The 24,599-nt window shown below is 42.0% G+C and overlaps 1 protein-coding gene across 1 annotated transcript in view; it reads left to right on the forward strand.

Moving 5' to 3' along the window:
- Nucleotides 1-24,599, forward strand: part of LOC139918263 (uncharacterized) — a 62,977-nt gene that overhangs the window by 16,005 nt on the left and 22,373 nt on the right. The window contains exons 11-31 of the mRNA XM_078284209.1: nt 643-753; nt 2,172-2,241; nt 2,775-2,912; nt 3,375-3,539; nt 3,689-3,783; nt 3,885-4,011; nt 4,473-4,728; nt 4,996-5,045; nt 6,100-6,209; nt 6,323-6,474; nt 6,731-6,869; nt 7,016-7,126; nt 10,476-10,652; nt 10,828-11,067; nt 11,464-11,620; nt 11,882-12,010; nt 12,432-12,579; nt 14,675-14,718; nt 14,826-15,028; nt 18,530-19,021; nt 22,796-24,359. Of these exons, the coding sequence (XP_078140335.1) occupies nt 643-753; nt 2,172-2,241; nt 2,775-2,912; nt 3,375-3,539; nt 3,689-3,783; nt 3,885-4,011; nt 4,473-4,728; nt 4,996-5,045; nt 6,100-6,209; nt 6,323-6,474; nt 6,731-6,869; nt 7,016-7,126; nt 10,476-10,652; nt 10,828-11,067; nt 11,464-11,620; nt 11,882-12,010; nt 12,432-12,579; nt 14,675-14,718; nt 14,826-15,028; nt 18,530-19,021; nt 22,796-24,359 (4,678 nt within the window). The remainder of the gene's footprint in view (nt 1-642; nt 754-2,171; nt 2,242-2,774; nt 2,913-3,374; nt 3,540-3,688; nt 3,784-3,884; nt 4,012-4,472; nt 4,729-4,995; nt 5,046-6,099; nt 6,210-6,322; nt 6,475-6,730; nt 6,870-7,015; nt 7,127-10,475; nt 10,653-10,827; nt 11,068-11,463; nt 11,621-11,881; nt 12,011-12,431; nt 12,580-14,674; nt 14,719-14,825; nt 15,029-18,529; nt 19,022-22,795; nt 24,360-24,599) is intronic.

Consider the following 24,599-nt stretch of genomic DNA (forward strand, 5'->3'; position numbering starts at 1 on the left):
CCTTAGGAAAAGAGAGAGAGAGAGAGAGAGAGAGAGAGAGAGAGAGAGAGAGAGAGAGAGAGAGAGAGAGAGAGAGAGAGAGAGAGAGAATTCTGAGTAGGAGAATGCCGTGGGAATGTGCCTACCGCTAATTAGCGCTGAATTTTGGAATAACGTGCGTGGGACAGAGGGGACAGATACGGGAACAGGTGGGACGTGTCCCCCGCGTACCCCGTGTCCGCTACGCCCTTGGTTATGCCACATACACACCTCTGCTACGGCACCACATGCACACCACTGCTACACAAGCCCAAAGTCCAGCTAATCCAAGACTTGACCTCAGGGCAGGAAACTACATTTTTTGTCAACCAACCACACTGGATGGTCAACTCAAAAATTCACCAGCCATTTGGATTATTTTTCCAGCAAAAGTCCATTTTAGAATAGGAAGGAACCTCCAAATTTTGGCTGGTTACCTTCCAAAGTGACTGGCAGAGCAGACAATCTTAACAGCCACAGCCAAAAATGATGGTGGCTTGTGTTTATTTCCTACAATGTCTTGATCTCTGTTAATTGACATCATAGGAAGACTAGTTTCCCTGGGCTCCACATACAACATTCATTCATCATGACGCTAAAATTGTGTCCCGATGTGTGTTGCAGCAATGTCAAGGGTCGCTATTCACTGTGCTGGGAGACCTGGTTAAGTGTGGTCTGGCTGACAGTCAGACCTGCCTCAGAGCTGTCACCCTGGCCTTGTACAGCAAGTCTCTGGTAAGCTACACACACACACACACACACACACACACACACACACACACACACACACACATACATACATAGATACACATTTTACTGTGTCTCAAATACTACTTGCAAATAATTCTTATCTTTTATTTTAATCTGTTTGGAGTATCAGATTTTTGTGATTGACAACTTACCAGATGCTATCAGACTTGTGCTGGTGTAGTAATAATAATAATAATGATAATAATAATAATAAACTTTATTTATGTAGCACTTTTCAAAACAATTGTTACAAAGTGAGCTTGGCAATATCTACATATATAAATACATTGATAAAACAATAGGAGAGCAAATAGTAAAATAAGAATTAACAAGAAGACAATAAATAAAAACAACAATAACAATAAGGAATACAAGCAACATTAAAACAATAAAAAGCCTTACAAAAAACCCAGTTTGTAGAAGTAGATTTTTAACAGTGTTTTAAAAGGACCTCAAGCTGCACTCAGGGTCATAAGGAGTCAACAGATCAGAGATGTATTCCAGGGCTTGACCGAGGCGAGTTTTAAAAGTTAATAGTAGAATTTTAAAAACAATTCTAAAGTTTAAAGGCAGTCAGCGTAACAAAGCCAGAATAGGGCTAATGTGCTCCTAATTTCTTTACGGCCATTAAAAATCTAGCAGCAGCATTTTGAACTAATTGGAGGCATGACTGCTTCTGACTAAGACAGGAATAGAGCAAGTTACAGTAGTCCAAGTGTGAGGATACAAATGCAAGAATAACCTTCTCCAGGTCCTTAAAGGACAGGACTGACCTGATTTTTGCAATGGTTTGGAGCTGGAGGAAGCATGATTGAACAAGTCTTTTTACTTGCTTGTCGAAGGTAAATTACACCCAAAGAAGCCAAAGTACCCAGATTATTCTGAATTGAACTAATGTCATTGGGTGGGCCAATTAGTACTATTTCAGATTTGTTTTCATTCAACTGTAGGTAGTTTTGTGACATCCAGCATTTGATGTCAGTTAAGCAGTTATTTAGAGAGACTAAGCTGTCGGGCTCATTTGGTGTAATAAGTACAATTGTGTATGATCAGCATAACAGTGAATAGAAATGTGTTTACGCAATATGTGACCTAAAGGGAGCATATAGAGAGAAGAGAATTGGGTTTAGGATTGAACCCTGGGGCACTCCACATGCGATGTGGGCGCTGGAAGATGAACAGAGAAGGCTCTGCCTGACAGATAGGTGGTTTAAGATAATATGGTCTATCCCATCAAATGCTGCACTGAGATGTAAGAGGGCTAAAATGGAGCATTTCCCCGCATCTGCTGCTAAAAGGAGGTAAGCTCCAAGCAGGTTAAAACAAAAGCCTTGAATTATTTGCAAATACTATTTGACCCAGGTTTGCTGTAATCTAAAAGTTGTCTTTCCACAAATCAATAGGTTATCAAAGTCCAGGCAGGAGGGCAAGTCTATGTGAACCAGATTATTTCTCAGCTTCCGCTGTTCACACGTGAGTTTCAAAATTTCTCTGGTATCCCATCTAACCCCATTTCACATCATAAGGGCATCAAAGTACACATACAATATGTTCGAGAAATAGCAGTTGCAATTTTTTTGCCATTCTCTCCGTTATTGCACATATCTATCTAGAGCTAAAAGCCCACAGCATGTAGCCTGCTGGATGCTAAACTGCTGGTTTGTAGACCAATGCTGCATCTTATGACTTGATAGCACCGTAGTATCAGTTGCTATACCACATACTAGCTGGTCTTTTAAAGATAACACTTCTTTCCTCAACCAAAAACAAAATTATTCAGAAACTATTTTATATAGCAACATACTGTATATGAGAGTCTACAGAAGTACAGGATATAATTCTTCATACTGTAGAACTTACTTGTTAGTAAGACAGAATGGAAATGCCTTTGGAATATAGGTAGTTTGACTACTTTGTAAGTAAAATAATGCTTGCATTAACCAGGAAATTCCAATAATGTTAATAGGGTGATTGTTGAGTTTTTAAGTATGTTCTAACTGTTGCAGCGGAGATAAGTGCCTTCCAACCATCATCCTTCTACATCCTCATCACCACCAAGGTGGGCCTACAACTGATGGTCCAGCTGTCTCCTGTGATGCAGGTCTTCATCACAGCTACCACTGCACTTCAGGGAACCACCTGTGGTATGCCTCCACAATTTTGATTCAATGTCTAGAAAATGTTTCTTCCACATTTTTCGATGTGGCTTAAACATGCCTGTCCGCTCATCATGGACAAATGGAGGAGGTGCCATTTAGGACATAATTGAAATTGTTTAGGATAGTGTTTCATTACTGTATGCGAGAGCATGAGCATAACACATTTCAGTAGTGTTGAAGTGTATGTGAGAAGTTTTCAATAGTATATGTGAGACTGTTTCATTACATTTGAATGTGTAAGCATCTCATAGATGTATGTGAGAGGTAAAATGTGTGTATGCACAAGGTAAAGCTTGAATTATGTCCTATACGGCACCTCATACAAAGGACTGGGCTATTTAAATACAGATTAAAATGAGTGTTGTAAATGTGGTTTGGTTTCTAAAACTTCAAGTGTTATTGATCTTCGGTGTCCCTGTGTATGTGCGCCTCCCTCTCACCCCACAGGTCTGTGTGGGAACTTCAACAGCATAATGACTGATGACTTCAAAGTGATGAGTGGGCTGGTGGAGGGCACTGCTGTGGCATTCGCAAACACCTGGAAAACGAGGGCCAGTTGCCCTGATGTCAAGGCAAACTTTGGACAGCCCTGTAGCCAGGGTGTCAGCAATGGTAAAACTGCACCTTCTCTGATACAATATGACTTGTTAAATATAGGAAAAATACAATACCTTATTGTCATACCGTACCATACCATACCATACCATAACATACCATATCATGTTTTCTAACAACTGTGTTTGTATGTGTTTGTGTCTCAGAGCGTTATGCCCAGTACTGGTGCTCCAAACTGACAGATCCTAATGGATTGTTCTCTCCCTGCCACTCTGTCATTAGCCCCAGCACATACAAAGATGTAAGCACACACAACATGTGTACTCACAAACACACATGCTTTTACATACACAAGTAAAATACCCTCTTTGATGTCACCTCCCTCACTGTGTCTCCTCATAGAACTGCATGTATGACAGCTGTAACTGTGAGAACAGTGAGGACTGCATGTGTGCAGCAGTCTCCTCCTATGTCTACGCCTGTTCAGCTGCAGGGATCCAGATCAGCGGCTGGAGGCAGACCATCTGTGGTGAGAAGTACACACTGTCATCACCAAGCATACTGTGATACAACTCTAGACACCAAAATCCAGTCTAATATCAACAAAACCTCCAGACAGGTTGATTTAGGTCGTCTTGCATAGGGGATTATACACACATGCATTTCATTCAAGCTGACCTTCAGTTTAGTAGATATTGAAACCATGTTAGCCCAGGTGTGCCAGAAAGACTACAGAAAATACATAATGCTAGCAGGTACACTGGTTAGTGTGCTTGTGTGTGAGAACATGAGTGTACATGTGCTTGGCCATGACTAAGGAAATAGGATAAACTTAGGGCAATCGCTAAACCAAAATAAACAAGCAAACATGCACGCACACCCGCACACATATCTCAACAAGCAATTTACTTGCATGTAAAACAAATTTCTGATTCACCTGACAGATACCCTCATACACTTGACAAACTCAATTCTCGTCTCATCCACCAGGCAAATACGCCACATCCTGTCCAGCAAAAACCGTATACAGCTACAACATGACCAGCTGTGGTCGTACCTGTCGCTCCCTCAGCCAGGCCGACTACCCCTGCCAGGCCAGCTTCACCACTGTGGATGGCTGTGGTTGTGCCGAGGGAACCTACATGAATCAGGAGGGCCGCTGCGTGGCCAGTGCCAGATGTCCCTGCTACGATAAGGACACAATCATTCCTGCCGGACAGACCATCACCTATGAAGGCTCCACTTGGTAAGCACAGAGTGACGTCAAGATCGGGGCATTATGGGGTCAGGACTTACATTGTAATCATCAAATACAAATAGCATTTTATCACATTTTATCACAGCCATCAAGTCTGGTCCGCCATCAAGTCTGGTCAGACTTGATGGCGGCCTGCCCACCATTTTACGGCCTCCCTCCTTCTGAGCCTTACCCCCGCCCCCCCACCCCAATACAGGCTGATACTTGATGATGATGCTTACTGTGTTCCTCATATCCTCTCAACTGTTTTTATAGCATCTGCAGACAAGGAGTTCTCAGGTGCACAGGGAGGGCAAGACTACAAGGTAGGTTTCCAAATATAAATAAGCCTCAAGTTGCTGTCGTACTCACTCATGCACTCTGTTTGTAATCAATTTGTCAATGAATTCCAATTTACTATTGTGATAAACTGTTCAATTCAATTAATGATTTTGATTGACTGTTCAGTTCCATTTTTGGATCAAATGTGTAACGTCAACAGCAAAATCGTCACTGTCAATTTAACTCAGAGTCTAAAAATAAAAACTGATGGGTGTGGATATATAATAACTGGCCTCAGTTTTATATATATCCACACCCATCAGACTTAATTTAACACTTTAGATAGTTTTGAACTGCCACCCCAGAGCCACATCAGCTCTATGGGTGGGCAAACTACTCTCCACTTGTCAATTAAAGATAATTGTCACTGGAAAAATCCCAACTTATTAACACTGCAAAATTTGTTTTCTTGTATGTAAGGTATAATTTACAGCGAGCCGGTCATGATCGCAAAATAAGCCCCCACAGGGTGAATCAAGACCCCAACACAAAGGAGGCTCCCTGTGAATTATCTCACTTAAGCCATAATCATTTTACACTAAATATTGATTTTATTACAAACTGAAGTAATTTACAAGCTTCCCCAAAAAAATAGTTCAGCAGGACTGCAACCATAGAGACATCTGTAGCTACCATCCATGGGCTACACTGTAGCAGAACTGCAACCATAGAAACATACACAAATTTGGTAAGATTGCTGTTCAGCCTCTAAACAGCAATCAAAAATTTTGTGCTTTGACAATAAGTAATATTGGAAAAATCTGCAGTAGCTTAACCAAGGACTAATATCTTTCTTGCACAAGGCGTAACTTGTTAATATGAAGCATCAGAATGTACTTCTTGACTGTGGAGTGATATAAGATGTGAAACAGTGGTCTGTTAATCAGAAATAACACACCTGCCTTCATTGAGGAATTGTGTATTCAACAAAGCCGTGTAGTAGAACAGTATGTAGGCTGACAGGTAGTGGTATTTAAAATCTACCCTCATGCTTCTCTGTCATGCTTCTCAACCTTCCTCTGTTATTTATTCATCCAGCCTCACCATCCTGTGTTGCTCCTATGGTTTACTTTGACTGTTCCACTGCTCAGCCTGGTGCCACTGGGGCAGAGTGTCTTAAGAGTTGCAATACTATGGACATGGCTTGTGTAAATATAACATAGCACACACAATCACACAAGATTAACCCTAACACACACACATGCACAGACCCTGTTTTGCTCATTCCCTCTCTTCCACCTCCCCTTTTGGTGTGCTGCAGATCAGTACAGGGTGTACATCAGGCTGCATGTGCCCTGCTGGCCTGGTGTCAGATGGTACGGGAGGCTGTATCAAGGAGTCCGACTGTCCTTGCCTGCATAACGGATTGGTCTACCAGCCTGGACAGACGCTGACTGTGGACTGCAACACCTGGTTTGTACAGTACCTCACACCACACGTACACACCAGCCTAACCACATGGACGTGCACATAAAAACACTAATATTAATTTTGAAGAGATTGCAGAGTTTTGGCTAATTCTAACAGAGTACTTTGATCAGATCGCAGCAAAAACATTCCATTAAATATATTTTGAAATTATTCTTTAGCAAATGAAAAAGTGCAAAAAGTTAAAAGGGTTAAAGATGTTTTTTGTTTGAAAGTGTGTGTATGGTCTGTGTCTACCCAGCTATTGCAGTGGTAGGAAATTCACATGTACCACCAATGTGTGTGATGGGACTTGTGGCATCTATGGCGATGGACACTACATCACATTTGATGATAAGAGGTTTGACTTCAGTGGACAGTGTGAATACACACTCCTCCAGGTAAGGTCGATGGTCAACCCATTAATCTCCATAATGTACAGAAAGAAAGATGGACAGATGGATGGGTAGGGATGGTGTCCAATAAGTGTACTCTGTGTGTGTGTGTGTGTGTGTGTGTGTGTGTGTGTGTGTGTGTCCTTCCTCAGGACTATTGTGGCAATGGCCAGGGCAATGGAAGCTTCAGAGTGGTCAGTGAGAACGTTCCCTGTGGAACCACAGGAACCACCTGCTCTAAGACCATCAAGATCTTCCTGGGGGTAAGTAAACACAGCACACTTACACTGTAGACATATACGGCCTGGGACAATTGGATCATCAAACTAATATTGACATCAAACACTCTTTATTTACGACTTTATTTAACCTGTTGAAATGGATAATCTAATGTGTTTCATGGGTTTATACTCTTGGATATTACTTGTCTGCAGAAAAAAGTGAAAGTCGTACTATTTGTTGTTTTACCAAAGTCGTATTTAGAAATAACAGCTCCTCTGAAAGGAGGACACATGTCAGAACATGGTCCATTTGTGATGCTGATTGTACTAGCGCCTTTTGTTTCCTGATTGTCGACTTGAAGGCAGTAGCCTCCACAAAGACTTGTGGGTATCTATCAAAATGTAAAGGTTAGCTACCATTCAAATGCGCAACACTTTCAAGTGGGGAGAATAAGTCTCAATTATTGGCTGAGGAGATGAGCCTCATGGTTCGTGGTTGGCTAAGTGAAGAGTGCAGCGGGGCCACTGTTGGCAGCCTTGGAGGAAGCAGCCGCCTTCCAGTTGACACTCAGGGAACAAAAGTCTCTTGTGGCCAAAATGGCATATATCTTTTTAGGAGGCACTAGAGAATAAATTACTAAAAATGTTTATAAATTAGGTCAAGGTAACAATATAAAATTGTAGGAAAAGTGAAAAATAACCTCCCTCCAGTTTAAAATCACACTAAACAATGGATTTCTTCATTTGTTTTCATCCTTTTCTTGTTAAAATCTGATCCATTTTACATGATTGGTACAGAAATATACTTAAAATACAGGGCTGTGCACAGACATTTTGGGGGGCAGGTGCTCAAGCGAAAAAAAAAGGGCACCCCTCTCATAATTATTTATAAAAAATAAAGTTACATACACATCTTTTACTTACTTACATATTTATTTATTTCAATACCCATACACTCATGCAGATGTTTAATACTCAACAGATTTCTACAAAGACGATGGTCTTTAGCCTTCACTATTTCTACATGACTATTTCAGCATGACTCTGCTCTGGACTCTGACCTTTCTTCTTCATCTGTGATGGGTTCTGTATCAGGTGGCAATACATCTCCCTTATCCTCCTTACTGCTAGATGGCCTGATCCAGGATAGAAGAGAGCTGCTGCCCTGCTGCCTGCTGTAGCTCCCTTTCTTTCTGTTTTCTTAGCCTGTCCTTTTTTGGCATTATGCTGCAATTGGTAAATGAGCAAAATCAATGTTGTGCATGATAATTAAGGGTTAATCTCCCAAAAATAGATCAACAGTACAATATGATGTTTATTTGGGTAAGACTGCTTGGTGACAGAGTCGATGCATTACAACAGTAAGCCTCACCAGACTGTAACTGTCAGTGGCTCAACTTCAAGTACCGTACCACATAGCTTTTTCTGCAGACAAATTTTAATGGGCTATTTGTCATTTGGCAATGTTTTAATAATATTTAAGGTAAATACATGATATAGATTACTGCAAGTGTTGTAATGTAGACCTAACTTATATAAGGTTAGTACAAAATACTAATATTCAGCTAAAGCAGCTTCATGTCTGATTTAGAATCGCCAAACCACTTTGTGTAGTTAAAATAAATTGTGGGCCTATAATAAGATTTCAATAAAATTAGATGAACAGTTAAACTTTCAAATCTGAGCTTGTAAAGGCCCTGGACCATTGTATTGAAATGGCAATAAGTTGGCTTGCCTACAGTAAATTTTGTGTCACAGGAGTAAGAATCGATAATTTACTAAGGCAACGTTCACACTGCAAGCCTTAGTGCTCAATTCGGATTTATTGCTCAGATCCGATTTTTTTGTTTGGCTGTTCACATTATTTTTTAAATGTGGTCAATATCAGATTCCAGTGTGAACTGGTCACGGTCCTGAACTGACCCGCATGCGCAAAAGAACAATAACAAAGACGTGACACGCAGCACGCTGTCGTACGGAAGTAAACATGGAGGCCACTGAAGTCAGCGTTTACGGTTTCATTTATAAGTTGATGTGCAGTGGAAGCCAGCGAATTCGTGAGCAGATGACAACGAGGACGAGGATGAGGAGAAAGAGAGCCAAATTTTTAATTATGGCTTTTTGTGGAGCAATGGCTGCTACTTCTGTACGGAGGTGTGTGTGGATGCGGAGTCGGAGCCAGGAGTGGTGGGATCGTGACGTGAATGGCTTCACTGAAACAGATTTCATCCAAAATTTCACCCCAAATACTTATGAGGTCTAACACCTCACTGTCCCTCCACTGACGACCTCCATCGCAGCTGTCTTCCATGTTTGTCTTCACCGAGCGACTCCCGCCAGCGCAGAATTGTGACGAATGTCGATCTAGAGTGACGTAAAAGTCACATGAATTCCGATATGACTGTTCAGACTGAGGTCGCATTGCAAAAAATCAGACCTGTATCTGATTTGGGACCACATATGAAAGCGGCCCAAATCAGAATTGAAAAGATCAGATTCCATGTGATTTGTGCTGTTCACACTGTTATAAAAAAACAGATCTGAGTCACATATGAGCAAAAAAATCGGATTTGGGCCACTTCTGCCTGCAGTCTGAACGTAGCCTAAGCTACATCTTAAAGCTTTTGCTAATCAGTATGAGCATGTACAGTGGACGAATCATATATTTGCACATTTTCTTGTGACGGGTGACAGGTCGGCTAACGTTTCCGATATCCAAATATGATTGCATAGACTATTAACCGCATATTTATTTGTTTCAGTTGCCTGACAAAGGAACTAGCCTACCGGAGTTCACTCGTTTTCATTGACGACGCTATTTTACGCCAGACTAGCTTGCTTGTTGTTAAGCTTAATGGTGGGCTATTGCCTAAGTTAGGCTGGCTGTATTGAGATGTTTTAATAGTGGTTTAATTTCACAACAGTGACAAACAATGCCTAGGCTTAGGGCAAACACTATCGTTACCTGGCTGTCACCAATGAAGGCAGGTCAGGGAGACGTGATGCTGCTGCAGGGCGCTCGCAGGGCGCTCGCAGGGCGCTCTCAGGGCGCTCGCGGGCGCGCTCGCAGGGCGCTCGCAGGGCGCGCTCGCGTTAACTGTGGCGGCTGTGACAAGGGAAGTGGAAGAGGGAGGGGCAGGGGCTCGTGTGGTCTTGCAGAATTAGAACTCAAAACCAGTTGTCGGGCATTACAACACGCTTTTAATTGAGAATTGATGCCATGGGCCAAATTTAAAAACTAAAATATAAAATTAGAAAAAAAAGAAATTGCAAAAAGGGCACTTATCTAGTCAGAGGCCAAAAGGGCAGGTGCTTGAGCACCACCTGGGGTCTATCTGTGCACGTGCCTGTTAAAATACATGTATATTTGATGTTAAATCAATTCCCCCAGGCTAATGAGTTCCAGCTCAAAGATGAGGGATTCCAGGTGATAAAGGGCAGCAGCAAGCTCTTCCCCGCTCAGGTACGAAAGATGGGCATCTACCTCGTGGTGGTGGTCAAGCCGGGACTCGTGCTCATGTGGGACCAGAAGACCAGCCTTTTCATCAAACTCAGTGCACAGTACCAGGTAAACAACAGTACCAGGTAAATCTGGTCTGAATACTTAAATAAATACTCACCAAACATCATGAGTTTGGTGAGTATAAATAAATATATTTTGATGACAAAAAACAAGTGCATTACCAAATCAATAGACCAATTGATATAGCAGTGAATTCTATATCTGGTTTATTCCTCCTTAGGGTCAAGTCTGTGGTCTGTGTGGAAACTATGATGGCAACAGTAAGAATGACTTCACCACACGCTCCCTTGAGACGGTAGTAGATGTTCTAGGCTTTGGTAACAGCTGGAAGGCTTCAGCAAGCTGCCCCAATGCCCAGTTGACCAGTGACCCCTGTGCCTCCAACCCCTACCGGGCAGCCTGGTCCCAGAAACAGTGCAGCATCATCAACAGTGTCACCTTCCAGACCTGTCATTCACAGGTAACTATGGCAATATCACACATACTCATGTGGATAGCAGGAGTATTTACACAAAGTACTACACAAAAACACACATAAATATTTTACACACATGCACGCACACAGGCACACACTCTTACACACGTTTCAATTGCCTTCCCAGTCAGTGTTTTTAAAGTGGTAATCCGCAAGATTCTTGTTTGATTTTTTATTTTGTCTCCATCCTTGGTGCATGGCTGTGGTGTTTTTGCATTGCACTAAACAGAGATCACTTGTCAGTCAAACAGTAACTATGTTTCCATTCAGATTTTGAGTTAACATACAAATCGCCTTATGTTTATGTGATCTGAACGGCATCTTCTTTTTTGCTCTTCTCTTTTATTAATCAAATAAACAATACATCGTTGTGTGTTTAAGGTGGACCCTGGTCCATTCTTTGATTCATGTGTGAGAGACTCATGTGCTTGTGATACCGGTGGAGACTGTGAGTGTTTCTGCACCGCTGTGGCTGCCTATGCCAAAGCCTGTAATGAAGCTGGAGCCTGTGTCAGATGGAGAACCCCAAAGATTTGCCGTGAGTTTTGCCACTATCACAACAGGCAAATCTGAGCTACAGATGAATGCAAAAGGAGAGATCAAAGCCAGACCATGGCTAGAATAGTCGAAAACCACCACTAATACATGTAGCTCTACCCGTAGCTGAACGAGATTCAGTAGAATAACATGGTAGCAGAGTGCCACTGATGTTGTTAACCACAGGATTCAAATCCATTGTATCACAATGAGTACCCTAATCATAGCAAGGGGTAACAAGTACTTATTTTGTCTCTCACAGCTGTTTTCTGTGACTACTACAACTCTCCTGGTGGCTGTGAGTGGCACTACAAGCCTTGTGGAGCTCAATGTATGAAGACATGCAGGAACCCATCAGGAAACTGTTCTAACCTCATCACAGCCCTGGAAGGTACAGTAGCCAAAGTTTTTGGCATATTGTCTTAACTAATGGAATCTGTGTTTTCACAGCAAATGTGAGCCGTGTGCTACTTATTTAAGTCAACTGATTGATTGCCCCTCTGTAGGGGAGTAAGAATCACTCTTAAGTAATTGTGGGAGAAATGCGAGGATAACTGAGTCCTGGCTAGGACACAGTTTCAACCACACCACTGATGGATTTATGATAGTGTTTGCACAATGGTGTTATGTAGATGAAAGTTTTAATTTAGTTGTTTAAAAACATTTAGGCTGCTTCAAACAAGAAATGGAAATGAAAAAAAAAAAAAAAGTGTATTGAATCTCTCTGGTGCTGCTAGGACTAAATTTGACTGGAAAGTCACTACACCTGTATTCTTACTGAGGTTGTTCATAATGTTATGATGGTGTTACAGGCTGCTATCCACAGTGCCCCCCTGCCCAACCTTACTTTGATGAAGACACCATGAAGTGTGTTTCCAGGGACCAGTGTGGTTGCTATGACAATCAAGGCAACCATTACAGCGTCGAAGCCCAGGTTCCATCAGAAAACTGTTACATCTGGTAGGTCTCATACAAAGGACTAACCTGTAGACCACAGCTACTGCCTCACACAGCATAATATTGTTTAGATGAAGTCAAACATTTTGCATGGCCCAGGATCTAATATAACTATCCTTGCTATTCTGGGTAAGCACCTACATAAACCTGGGTTGTATGTTAGAGGAGAGGGAGATGGGTAGGGTCTGTCATTGGGGTTATCATCACAGATATTTTAATTTTAATTAGGCATACAACACCACCAGAAGCCTCAACAGGACGTTCTGGCATCCCATTCTCAATTTCAACAACAAAACACCAATGGGACAGCTGACCCTGCTGGTTTGAAATTACCTGCTCAGCAGTTCAGAAGCCACATTATACCATCAGTGAGAGGCTAATCAGACTGTACTGGCTTGAAACAACCTGCTCAGCAGTTAAGTTAAGTCAGGTTTATTTATATAGCCCTTCATCACAAAAGCATGTCTCAAAGGGCTTTACAAAGACAAGCCTACCTAGATCTAACTAATCAATAATCTATTACAAAACAAAATGATGCAATACAGTGTACAAACAAAACAAAGCACAAGACAAGATAGCATGTTGGAAAGACATACCTAACCTATCTAACCAAGCCTAGCCTAGCTGGCATCACCAACTTTAGACCCTGAGTGAAGGCAAGGGAAAACTCTGCCACCAGAATATTATTGAGGTATCAAGCCTGACTTTACTTTGCACTACAGTTCCCATGGTGTTATCTAGTACTTTCATAATAGGCATTGGGTAATAATGTGGTCACTACCTCATCACCCTATTGAACCAAGGAAGAGTAACTGCAATAAAATCTGTGTAATAATGAGGTAACAAGCCTGACTTTACTTGGCAGTAAAATTCCTGTGGTGTTATCTAGTACTTTCATAATAGGTATTGGGTAACAATACTGTAACAACCTCATCCGTCTTCTAAACTAGAATATAGAAATTCCATGTAAGAGAGAAGGAAAGGACCGGTAAGCAAATGTTTCCAAAGTATTACATAGTAATAATTCAGTAATGATTGCACAATTTCTTACATTAATGTTGTACTGCTATAATGCTAATACTCTAGGGTAATTTTGCTAATTATACAGAGCCTCTGTAGTTAAAGACATTTAACCGATAAATTACACATTATAATTACAAATAGTTACTAGTTATTATCAGACATTGCGAGTTACATTCTGATAATTTTTATGTAATCATATAGTTATTACCCTGTAATTTGTGGATCATAATGTAAAATGCTACCAACTTATGTGAAACTATAAAATTCAAGTAACATAGAAAATCACATTTGTAAAAGATTTCAGCCGCTTTACTCTTTCATTTACATTCCACTATGATTGAAGAGCTTTACAACTTTGCATAGATTTCAGTCCAAAACCATAAATAAATGTATTTTGAACTAATTTAATCAAGACAATAACTTCATTTAGAAATAGCGACAGTTCACTGGTCACATATAATGTTTAATTCTTAACAAAGTAATGTTCCATTGCTTGCATTGCATTTGCTTGGAGGCAAAATATTGTCAAGGTGAGTCAAAGTTCAGTCAAAATATTTCAAATATGAATTACTAGCTGTTTGCTCCTTTATATCCATGGAATGGCTACCTCACCTTTTAATTGGTTATAAAAGGTTATAGCCTAATCTTGAAAAGCTATTAATAACTTTATCCAACTTCAGTGTCACATTAGTTTAATTTCCATTTTACATGTAATGCTTGCAATGCACTTTTATGCATGTACTAGTTATCACCTCTGTTATTTCTTTGATCCAAGCAGTTGTGTAGGCAAGTCCTGCACAGAAATCAGTGGTTGCAATTCAGGTGGTTGTCAGTACGCTTACTGATTGTGCCAGACATGTGAAATATTATGATGATGAAGCTTTTTGCATGTTGCCTGTCTTTATCTAACAATGATCCTCTTTTGCTGAAATAATTGCAACACTTACAATTATTACTCCCTGTTATTCCAAGGGGAGGGAGGAGCATTCAGTTGCCTCGTGCGCTCCATGCTCAAATTCTGAATTTAATACCACAAAAACAATATTACAGCCACAATTTTCCTTCTATTTCAAAGCTCCTGTACAATGTCTGGAATGAGATGCCGCTACAATGTGAACAGTAAGAAGAACATTGATTTCAAACCCATCTCCATATGCAATCTACATACATATACAGTATATCTGTTACTGACAAAAGACTGAAACAATTATACTCTTACTCTGCAGGTTGCACATGCTTCATTAATGGTAAAATCTATCCGTACGGGGTGACTATCTACAACACCACAGATGGGCTTGGAAATTGCATCACGGCTGAGTGTGGAGCCAATGGGACCATAACCAGGGACATGTACCCATGCTTAAGCACGACAACCCCTGGTCCTACAACTACTACCTCCCCAGTCACCACAGTTGGCAAGACCAGCACAGTTACCGAGATCTTCACAACATTAACGCCAACCACTATCTTCACGTTCTCCACACCTGGTAATAAAAAAGCAAATTTTAGGAGAACGCTATTTATGGTCAGAGGTGCAGATACTCAGGCAGGGAAGGAAAGATGTTGTAAATATGACACAAAACATTTGAAGCTTTTGAACTTTTATGCCCTGGATGTTAGACCATTTTAGAACTTTTCGATTTGAGGTGGACAGTGTGTCCAATTTCTAACTTTGTGATGATATGAATATGTTTGAGTTATTACAAATTAAGGGTTTGATCAAAAAATTTTTGTCACAGCTGTTGAAACTACGACTTCAATACCTCCCTCCACAGCAAGCCCCGAAACAACCATTGTAACATCCAAACCATCTGTTGTTACCACAACAACTAGTGCACCATCAAAAACCACAAAGGGAACGACAGGCAAACCAGTTGAAACAACCGCAGAAGAGGCAACAACTGTTGAAACCGTATCAACCAAGCCACCAACGGTCGAAACTACTGGCCCAACAACAGCTGCTACTTCACCTATTGTTGAAACTACCACTTCAGTACCTGAGATTTCAACAGCAAGCCCTGAAACCACAGTTGTGACTTCCAAACCCTCTGTTGTTACCACAACTAGTGTACCATCAAAAACCACAAAGGGAACAACAGCCAAACCAGTTGAAACAACCACAGAAGAAGCAACAACTGTTGAAACCATATCAACAAAGCCACCAACGGTCGAAACTACTGGCACAACAACAGCTGCTACTTCACCTATTATTGAAACTACCACTTCAGTACCTGAAATTTCAACAGCAAGCCCCGAAACAACAGTTGTGACTTCCAAACCTTCTGTTGTTACAACAACTAGTGCACCATCAAAAACCACAAAGGGAACCACTGCCAAACCAGTTGAAACAACCACAGAAGAAGCAACAACAGTTGAAACCGTATCAACAAAGCCACCAACAGTCGAAACTACTGGCCCAACAACAGCTGCTACTTCACCTATTATTGAAACTACCACTTCAGTACCTGAGATTTCAACAGCAAACCCCGAAACAACAGTTGTGACTTCCAAACCCTCTGTTGTTACCACAACAACTAGTGCACCATCAAAAACCACAAAGGGAACCACTGCCAAACCAATTGAAACAACCACAGAAGAAGCAACAACAGTTGAAACTGTATCAACCAAACCACCAAAGGTCGAAACTACTGGCCCAACAACAGCTGCTACTTCACCTATTATTGAAACTACCACTTCAGTACCTGAGATTTCAACAGCAAGCCCCGAAACAACAGTTGTGACTTCCAAACCATCAGTTGTTACCACAACAACTAGTGTACCATCAAAAACTACAAAGGGAACAACAGCCAAACCAGTTGAAACAACCACAGAAGAGGCAACAACTGTTGAAACCGTATCAACCAAGCCACCAACAGTCGAAACTACTGGCCCAACAACAGCTGCTACTTCACCTATTGTTGAAACTACCACTTCAGTACCTGAGATTTCAACAGCAAGCCCCGAAACAACAGTTGTGACTTCCAAACCATCAGTTGTTACCACAACAACTAGTGTACCATCAAAAACCACAAAGGGAACAACAGCCAAACCAGTTGAAACAACCACAGAAGAAGCAACAACTGTTGAAACCGTATCAACCAAGCCACCAATAGTCGAAACTCCTGGCCCAACAACAGCTGCTACTTCACCTATTATTGAAACTACCACTTCAGTACCTGAGATTTCAACAGCAAGCCCCGAAACAACAGTTGTGACTTCCAAACCCTCTGTTGTTACCACAACAACTAGTGTACCATCAAAAACCACAAAGGGGACCACCGCCAAACCAGTTGAAATAACCACAGAAGAAGCAACAACAGTTGAAACTGTATCAACCAAACCACCAAAGGTCGAAACTACTGGCCCAACAACAGCTGCCACTTCACCTATTGTTGAAACTACCACTTCAGTACCTGAGATTTCAACAGCAAGCCCCGAAACAACAGTTGTGACTTCCAAACCATCAGTTGTTACCACAACAACTAGTGTACCATCAAAAACTACAAAGGGAACAACAGCCAAACCAGTTGAAACAACCACAGAAGAGGCAACAACTGTTGAAACCGTATCAACCAAGCCACCAACAGTTGAAACTACTGGCCCAACAACAGCTGCTACTTCACCTATTGTTGAAACTACCACTTCAGTACCTGAGATTTCAACAGCAAGCCCCGAAACAACAGTTGTGACTTCCAAACCATCAGTTGTTACCACAACAACTAGTGTACCATCAAAAACCACAAAGGGAACAACAGCCAAACCAGTTGAAACAACCACAGAAGAAGCAACAACTGTTGAAACCATATCAACCAAGCCACCAACAGTCGAAACTACTGGCCCAACAACAGCTGCTACTTCACCTATTATTGAAACTACCACTTCAGTACCTGAGATTTCAACAGCAAGCCCCGAAACAACAGTTGTGACTTCCAAACCATCAGTTGTTACCACAACAACTAGTGTACCATCAAAAACTACAAAGGGAACAACAGCCAAACCAGTTGAAACAACCACAGAAGAGGCAACAACTGTTGAAACCGTATCAACCAAGCCACCAACAGTCGAAACTACTGGCCCAACAACAGCTGCTACTTCACCTATTGTTGAAACTACCACTTCAGTACCTGAGATTTCAACAGCAAGCCCCGAAACAACAGTTGTGACTTCCAAACCATCAGTTGTTACCACAACAACTAGTGTACCATCAAAAACCACAAAGGGAACAACAGCCAAACCAGTTGAAACAACCACAGAAGAAGCAACAACTGTTGAAACCGTATCAACCAAGCCACCAATAGTCGAAACTCCTGGCCCAACAACAGCTGCTACTTCACCTATTATTGAAACTACCACTTCAGTACCTGAGATTTCAACAGCAAGCCCCGAAACAACAGTTGTGACTTCCAAACCCTCTGTTGTTACCACAACAACTACTGTACCATCAAAAACCACAAAGGGGACCACCGCCAAACCAGTTGAAATAACCACAGAAGAAGCAACAACAGTTGAAACTGTATCAACCAAACCACCAAAGGTCGAAACTACTGGCCCAACAACAGCTGCTACTTCACCTATTGTTGAAACTACCACTTCAGTACCTGAGATTTCAACAGCAAGCCCCGAAACAACAGTTGTGATTTCCAAACCATCAGTTGTTACCACAACAACTAGTGTACCATCAAAAACCACAAAGGGAACAACAGCCAAACCAGTTGAAACAACCACAGAAGAGGCAACAACTGTTGAAACCGTATCAACCAAGCCACCAACAGTCGAAACTACTGGCCCTACAACAGCTGCTACTTCACCTATTGTTGAAACTACCACTTCAGTACCTGAGATTTCAACAGCAAGCCCCGAAACAACAGTTGTGACTTCCAAACCATCAGTTGTTACCAAAACAACTAGTGTACCATCAAAAACCACAAAGGGAACAACAGCCAAACCAGTTGAAACAACCACAGAAGAAGCAACAACTGTTGAAACTGTATCAACCAAACCACCAAAGGTCGAAACTACTGGCCCAACAACAGCTGCTACTTCACCTATTGTTGAAACTACCACTTCAGTACCTGAGATTTCAACAGCAAGCCCCGAAACAACAGTTGTGACTTCCAAACCATCAGTTGTTACCACAACAACTAGTGTACCATCAAAAACTACAAAGGGAACAACAGCCAAACCAGTTGAAACAACCACAGAAGAGGCAACAACTGTTGAAACCGTATCAACCAAGCCACCAACAGTCGAAACTACTGGCCCAACAACAGCTGCTACTTCACCTATTGTTGAAACTACCACTTCAGTACCTGAGATTTCAACAGCAAGCCCCGAAACAACAGTTGTGACTTCCAAACCATCAGTTGTTACCACAACAACTAGTGTACCATCAAAAACCACAAAGGGAACAACAGCCAAACCAGTTGAAACAACCACAGAAGAAGCAACAACTGTTGAAACCGTATCAACCAAGCCACCAATATTCGAAACTCCTGGCCCAACAACAGCTGCTACTTCACCTATTATTGAAACTACCACTTCAGTACCTGAGATTTCAACAGCAAGCCCCGAAACAACAGTTGTGACTTCCAAACCCTCTGTTGTTACCACAACAACTAGTGTACCATCAAAAACCACAAAGGGGACCACCGCCAAACCAGTTGAAATAACCACAGAAGAAGCAACAACAGTTGAAACTGTATCAACCAAACCACCAAAGGTCGAAACTACTGGCCCAACAACAGCTGCTACTTCACATATTGTTGAAACTACCACTTCAGTACCTGAGATTTCAACAGCAAGCCCCGAAACAACAGTTGTGACTTCCAAACCATCAGTTGTTACCACAACAACTAGTGTACCATCAAAAACTACAAAGGGAACAACAGCCAAACCAGTTGAAACAACCACAGAAGAGGCAACAACTGTTGAAACCGTATCAACCAAGCCACCAACAGTCGAAACTACTGGCCCAACAACAGCTGCTACTTCACCTATTGTTGAAACTACCACTTCAGTACCTGAGATTTCAACAGCAAGCCCCGAAACAACAGTTGTGACTTCCAAACCATCAGTTGTTACCACAACAACTAGTGTACCATCAAAAACTACAAAGGGAACAACAGCCAAACCAGTTGAAACAACCACAGAAGAGGCAACAACTGTTGAAACCGTATCAACCAAGCCACCAACAGTCGAAACTACTGGCCCAACAACAGCTGCTACTTCACCTATTGTTGAAACTACCACTTCAGTACCTGAGATTTCAACAGCAAGCCCCGAAACAACAGTTGTGACTTCCAAACCATCAGTTGTTACCACAACAACTAGTGTACCATCAAAAACCACAAAGGGAACAACAGCCAAACCAGTTGAAACAACCACAGAAGAAGCAACAACTGTTGAAACCGTATCAACAAAGCCACCAATAGTCGAAACTCCTGGCCCAACAACAGCTGCTACTTCACCTATTGTTGAAACTACCACTTCAGTACCTGAGATTTCAACAGCAAGCCCCAAAACAACAGTTGTGACTTCCAAACCCTCTGTTGTTACCACAACAACTAGTGTACCATCAAAAACCACAAAGGGGACCACCGCCAAACCAGTTGAAATAACCACAGAAGAAGCAACAACAGTTGAAACTGTATCAACCAAACCACCAAAGGTCGAAACTACTGGCCCAACAACAGCTGCTACTTCACCTATTGTTGAAACTACCACTTCAGTACCTGAGATTTCAACAGCAAGCCCCGAAACAACAGTTGTGACTTCCAAACCATCAGTTGTTACCACAACAACTAGTGTACCATCAAAAACCACAAAGGGGACCACCGCCAAACCAGTTGAAATAACCACAGAAGAAGCAACAACAGTTGAAACTGTATCAACCAAACCACCAAAGGTCGAAACTACTGGCCCAACAACAGCTGCTACTTCACCTATTATTGAAACTACCACTTCAGTACCTGAGATTTCAACAGCAAGCCCCGAAACAACAGTTGTGACTTCCAAACCATCAGTTGTTACCACAACAACTAGTGTACCATCAAAAACTACAAAGGGAACAACAGCCAAACCAGTTGAAACAACCACAGAAGAGGCAACAACTGTTGAAACCGTATCAACCAAGCCACCAACAGTCGAAACTACTGGCCCAACAACAGCTGCTACTTCACCTATTGTTGAAACTACCACTTCAGTACCTGAGATTTCAACAGCAAGCCCCGAAACAACAGTTGTGACTTCCAAACCCTCTGTTGTTACCACAACAACTAGTGTACCATCAAAAACTACAAAGGGAACAACAGCCAAACCAGTTGAAACAACCACAGAAGAGGCAACAACTGTTGAAACCGTATCAACCAAGCCACCAACAGTCGAAACTACTGGCCCAACAACAGCTGCTACTTCACCTATTGTTGAAACTACCACTTCAGTACCTGAGATTTCAACAGCAAGCCCCGAAACAACAGTTGTGACTTCCAAACCATCAGTTGTTACCACAACAACTAGTGTACCATCAAAAACCACAAAGGGAACAACAGCCAAACCAGTTGAAACAACCACAGAAGAAGCAACAACTGTTGAAACTGTATCAACCAAACCACCAAATGTCGAAACTACTGGCCCAACAACAGCTGCTACTTCACCTATTATTGAAACTACCACTTCAGTACCTGAGATTTCAACAGCAAGCCCCGAAACAACAGTTGTGACTTCCAAACCATCGGTTTTTACCACAACAACTAGTGTACCATCAAAAACTACAAAGGGAACAACAGCCAAACCAGTTGAAACAACCACAGAAGAGGCAACAACTGTTGAAACCGTATCAACCAAGCCACCAACAGTCGAAACTACTGGCCCAACAACAGCTGCTACTTCACCTATTGTTGAAACTACCACTTCAGTACCTGAGATTTCAACAGCAAGCCCCGAAACAACAGTTGTGACTTCCAAACCATCAGTTGTTACCACAACAACTAGTGTACCATCAAAAACCACAAAGGGAACAACAGCCAAACCAGTTGAAACAACCACAGAAGAGGCAACAACTGTTGAAACCGTATCAACCAAGCCACCAATATTCGAAACTCCTGGCCCAACAACAGCTGCTACTTCACCTATTGTTGAAACTACCACTTCAGTACCTGAGATTTCAACAGCAAGCCCCAAAACAACAGTTGTGACTTCCAAACCCTCTGTTGTTACCACAACAACTAGTGTACCATCAAAAACCACAAAGGGGACCACCGCCAAACCAGTTGAAATAACCACAGAAGAAGCAACAACAGTTGAAACTGTATCAACCAAACCACCAAAGGTCGAAACTACTGGCCCAACAACAGCTGCTACTTCACCTATTGTTGAAACTACCACTTCAGTACCTGAGATTTCAACAGCAAGCCCCGAAACAACAGTTGTGACTTCCAAACCATCAGTTGTTACCACAACAACTAGTGTACCATCAAAAACTACAAAGGGAACAACAGCCAAACCAGTTGAAATAACCACAGAAGAAGCAACAACAGTTGAAACTGTATCAACCAAACCACCAAAGGTCGAAACTACTGGCCCAACAACAGCTGCTACTTCACCTATTGTTGAAACTACCACTTCAGTACCTGAGATTTCAACAGCAAGCCCCGAAACAACAGTTGTGACTTCCAAACCATCAGTTGTTACCACAACAACTAGTGTACCATCAAAAACCACAAAGGGAACAACAGCCAAACCAGTTGAAACAACCACAGAAGAGGCAACAACTGTTGAAACCGTATCAACCAAGCCACCAACAGTCGAAACTACTGGCCCAACAACAGCTGCTACTTCACCTATTGTTGAAACTACCACTTCAGTACCTGAGATTTCAACAGCAAGCCCCGAAACAACAGTTGTGACTTCCAAACCATCAGTTGTTACCACAACAACTAGTGTACCATCAAAAACCACAAAGGGAACAACAGCCAAACCAGTTGAAACAACCACAGAAGAAGCAACAACTGTTGAAACCGTATCAACCAAGCCACCAATAGTCGAAACTCCTGGCCCAACAACAGCTGCTACTTCACCTATTATTGAAACTACCACTTCAGTAGCTGAGATTTCAACAGCAAGCCCCAAAACAACAGTTGTGACTTCCAAACCCTCTGTTGTTACCACAACAACTAGTGTACCATCAAAAACCACAAAGGGGACCACCGCCAAACCAGTTGAAATAACCACAGAAGAAGCAACAACAGTTGAAACTGTATCAACCAAACCACCAAAGGTCGAAACTACTGGCCCAACAACAGCTGCTACTTCACCTATTGTTGAAACTACCACTTCAGTACCTGAGATTTCAACAGCAAGCCCCGAAACAACAGTTGTGACTTCCAAACCATCAGTTGTTACCACAACAACTAGTGTACCATCAAAAACTACAAAGGGAACAACAGCCAAACCAGTTGAAACAACCACAGAAGAGGCAACAACTGTTGAAACCGTATCAACCAAGCCACCAACAGTCGAAACTACTGGCCCAACAACAGCTGCTACTTCACCTATTGTTGAAACTACCACTTCAGTACCTGAGATTTCAACAGCAAGCCCCGAAACAACAGTTGTGACTTCCAAACCCTCTGTTGTTACCACAACAACTAGTGTACCATCAAAAACTACAAAGGGAACAACAGCCAAACCAGTTGAAACAACCACAGAAGAGGCAACAACTGTTGAAACCGTATCAACCAAGCCACCAACAGTCGAAACTACTGGCCCAACAACAGCTGCTACTTCACCTATTGTTGAAACTACCACTTCAGTACCTGAGATTTCAACAGCAAGCCCCGAAACAACAGTTGTGACTTCCAAACCATCAGTTGTTACCACAACAACTAGTGTACCATCAAAAACCACAAAGGGAACAACAGCCAAACCAGTTGAAACAACCACAGAAGAAGCAACAACTGTTGAAACTGTATCAACCAAACCACCAAAGGTCGAAACTACTGGCCCAACAACAGCTGCTACTTCACCTATTATTGAAACTACCACTTCAGTACCTGAGATTTCAACAGCAAGCCCCGAAACAACAGTTGTGACTTCCAAACCCTCTGTTGTTACCACAACAACTAGTGTACCATCAAAAACCACAAAGGGGACCACCGCCAAACCAGTTGAAACAACCACAGAAGAAGCAACAACAGTTGAAACTGTATCAACCAAACCACCAACAGTCGAAACTACTGGCCCTACAACAGCTGCTACTTCACCTATTGTTGAAACTACCACTTCAGTACCTGAGATTTCAACAGCAAGCCCCGAAACAACAGTTGTGACTTCCAAACCATCAGTTGTTACCACAACAACTAGTGTACCATCAAAAACCACAAAGGGAACAACAGCCAAACCAGTTGAAACAACCACAGAAGAAGCAACAACTGTTGAAACTGTATCAACCAAACCACCAAAGGTCGAAACTACTGGCCCAACAACAGCTGCTACTTCACCTATTATTGAAACTACCACTTCAGTACCTGAGATTTCAACAGCAAGCCCCGAAACAACAGTTGTGACTTCCAAACCATCAGTTGTTACCACAACAACTAGTGTACCATCAAAAACTACAAAGGGAACAACAGCCAAACCAGTTGAAACAACCACAGAAGAGGCAACAACTGTTGAAACCGTCTCAACCAAGCCACGAACAGTCGAAACTACTGGCCCAACAACAGCTGCTACTTCACCTATTGTTGAAACTACCACTTCAGTACCTGAGATTTCAACAGCAAGCCCCGAAACAACAGTTGTGACTTCCAAACCATCAGTTGTTACCACAACAACTAGTGTACCATCAAAAACCACAAAGGGAACAACAGCCAAACCAGTTGAAACAACCACAGAAGAAGCAACAACTGTTGAAACCGTATCAACCAAGCCACCAATAGTCGAAACTCCTGGCCCAACAACAGCTGCTACTTCACCTATTATTGAAACTACCACTTCAGTACCTG

This window comes from Centroberyx gerrardi, chromosome 1 (genome assembly GCF_048128805.1).
Source record: "Centroberyx gerrardi isolate f3 chromosome 1, fCenGer3.hap1.cur.20231027, whole genome shotgun sequence".
Lineage (NCBI taxonomy): Eukaryota > Metazoa > Chordata > Actinopteri > Beryciformes > Berycidae > Centroberyx > Centroberyx gerrardi.